Source organism: Ixodes scapularis, unplaced genomic scaffold (genome assembly GCF_016920785.2).
Source record: "Ixodes scapularis isolate PalLabHiFi unplaced genomic scaffold, ASM1692078v2 PGA_scaffold3__209_contigs__length_174095766, whole genome shotgun sequence".
Taxonomy (NCBI): domain Eukaryota; kingdom Metazoa; phylum Arthropoda; class Arachnida; order Ixodida; family Ixodidae; genus Ixodes; species Ixodes scapularis.
This window is the reverse complement of record NW_024609868.1, coordinates 112,349,669-112,352,493: the sequence shown is the minus strand read 5'-3', so window position 1 is coordinate 112,352,493 and position 2,825 is coordinate 112,349,669. Positions and strand designations below refer to the sequence as shown.

The 2,825-nt window shown below is 52.2% G+C and overlaps 1 protein-coding gene across 1 annotated transcript; it reads right to left on the bottom strand.

Moving 5' to 3' along the window:
• Positions 1-232: 232 nt before the first annotated feature.
• LOC121046807 lies at positions 233-2,023 on the bottom strand. The gene has a single exon (XM_040501462.2). It carries the CDS (start codon positions 2,021-2,023, stop codon positions 233-235), a length of 1,791 nt encoding a protein of 596 aa, XP_040357396.2.
• Positions 2,024-2,825: the final 802 nt, after the last annotated feature.

The following is a 2,825-nucleotide window of genomic DNA, read 5'->3' as shown; positions in this document are numbered from 1 at the left end:
TCGACGCAATGCCGGTCTCGTGCAGGAGCGCCGGTATATTTCGTTTGATTAACGTAGAGATTGTCGCGTTGCCTGTGCCCGATACATCCGGACAGAAGGACGTATAGCCTGGAGTGCAATTATGTCTGGCATTTCGGAATTTTTATTTTGTAGGAACTGCTGGAGATTTCCCCTCTTACGGCGGAATCCGCGGCAGTTCCATTGCCATATGATGTGCGTAGTGTTTTTACCGCTAATCCTGGCCATCATTAGTCGGGCGACTGTAAGGCTTAGTTACTTTAATGGGCCCTACGCTGGGCCTCTGTTGCGCGTTTTCTAGGGCCGTAATTCTGGCATTACAATTCTCGGCAAATTGTGTGATCATGGTGTGGAAGTTTTTATGAATTACTTCGAATTTGAGATCAATGACCCTGGTGATTTTGTCTATGATCATGTCTTCCCTGATATTACGCTTAAAGTTGCCGGCGCGGGCGGTTGTCCCCTGGGAATGAGGGGATTGTTCTACCGCTCTGCGTTTTGCGGGTAGGTGTTCGATATCGGAATCTGATTCCGCATCTTGTGCTGTAGGTTCTACAACTACCGGGGGTGCATCTATTTCTATAGGGGTCGTTTCTGGATCGGCGGGTGCAGCCGTTTCAGGCGGTGTTGCCTTGAGTTGAGCGATCTCGGCCTTCAGGGCCTTATTCTCTGCTAGTAGTGTTTCGAGCATTTTTTTGATTTTAGTAAGCTCACTGTTGTGAGATGAGGGGAGGGTGGGGTTTTCTGTCATAGTGGGTTTAGGCTGGGAGACTGCACTTGCCCAGCTCATCTTGTTGTTGTTTGAGGTCTTGCTTTCTTGTTTCGCTTGGGGTCTATGTTCCGATGGAAATCTGGTTTGAGATGCCTTGCGGCTTTTGGCCGTGTTCCTTGATTTGGATCGGGAGGGGCGTTGGGTCTCCGCTGCTTTTTTGCCGTCTTGACTTGATAGCAATGGGTCTCTGTCTCCGTCGCTCCGGGTGTGTAGTGCTTGCTGCTGTTGTCGCCGTTTTTCCCACTGGCGCTGTTTGATGAGGAAAGGCGTCTGAAAGCGTTTCCGGCAGCGCTTGTCTCCCGTGGGGTGGTCTTTGCCACATAGCGCACAGCTGGGGTTACAGTTGTGATTGCCCGTGGGGTTTTGGGCACCACATTCTATGCATTGTTGCTTGTCAGGGGTCGGGCATACGTCCGCGCGATGACCGATGCGGCCGCAGGCGCCGCACACTTCGACTTTTTTCTTGTGGAGGTAGCAGCGGTACTCCGCGCCCCTGTAGTAGACGTAGAATGGTACCTTTGGGCCTTCAAAGATGATGATGACTGAGTTGGTGTTTCCCATACGACGGACCTGCAGGATGGGGGGGTTCTTCTTGTAGATAAGGCTTTTGGTGATGTCTTCCGCAGTGTCGTAATCCGGAATATTGTGGATTACGCCTTTGGAGGTGTCTGCTGGTGGGGTTGCGTAGGCTGTGGCTTCGTAGTGCGTGTCTCCGAATTGGAGTTCTTTGATTCGATGGTATTTCTCAGCGTTTGCCAAACTTGGAGTGCTGATTACTATGATATTTTGTCCCATGCAGGAGCGATATATGTCGTCTTCCGCCTCAGCGATTGTTACTGTTGCGGCACGCAGTACTCCATCTCGAATTAGCGCGTCGCTTAGTTTTGAAATATTAAGCCCGCCGCGGGGACGTACGATGATCTTTATATCTTCCCTTGGCAGTTGCGGTTGTCGCGGCACCTGTGGTTTCTTGGTGGAATATCTGGTACGGACTGCGCCGGCTACAGCTATTTTGCTTGTTTTTTCTGCTGTTAGGCCAAGCTGCGCGAGGGTTCTACGATTCCTGTTGCGGTAGCTGTCAAGCCATCCCGCTTCTTTGGTTACTTGTTCTGGTGTAATATCTGTACCTTCTACTTCAACTACTTCCATTCCATGAAAGGAGCTTACCCGGTGTATCTGTGGGGTGGTTGAGCCACCCTGGGTGCTGCCTTGTGGCTCCTCGGCGACCGGCATCGGGCAGCTGCGGCGCGTCGATGTGACGGCGCCGGAGTCTTGGTTGCTCACGGATCCCATGCGGGGCACGTCCGCTTCGGCACCGTCATCAGTGCCTTCGGTGCAATCACGCTGGAGTTTTTGATCTAAAAAGACGGAGCTCGCCACAGCCGTGGCATCCTTAGCTCGTCCTCTTCTTCCTCACGTAGGAGATTCCCTGTTTTTGTTATTTTTCCTCGCCCATTTCAATCTCGCTATTTTACATCCCTTTCGCATGGTAAGCGTTTAAGCGGCTTATAGCCCTTCCGAGTTCTGCAATACTGTACTTCAAACATAAAAGGAAAGAATTTAGTCGCACGGGCAGGAAAGGGGCACCGAAGGGGCTGTTGTCTTTCGCTTGCTTCGACACTTCGACAGTACTTGGGCTCCATCTTTCTTTTCTTCGTGGATCGCTCTTCTCGTTAATCTGCGACGGTCTTGCGAGTTGTTTAGAACGCAGCTCTTAGGCCTCTTTCACACAGCTGTCCTTTGCCCCGCCCGGCGAGAGCGCAGAGCGGCGTTCCTGCCGGGGGTGGGATTTAGCGGACCGGCTTGAAACCCAAATTGCGCAGGAGGACCCGAAGTGCGCCGAAAGACAGTGTCCTAGGTCTACGTCATTTACGGGAGACGGTGGGCTTCGCAGTCTCGCCCCAAAGGGGGAAGACCAATCCCAAAACAGGAAACTTCCGCTGAATCCGGAGGATTCTCAAAAGTAGGGTGACCATGGGCACGGCCGTACCGTGCTTTAACGAAGCCAACAAAGCTCTTCTCGGGAAAGAGCGGG

Coding starts and splice junctions, on each gene's coding strand:
- LOC121046807 (XM_040501462.2), bottom strand. CDS start 2,023: ATGCCGGTCGCCGAGGAGCCACAAGGCAGCACCCAGGGTGGCTCAACC.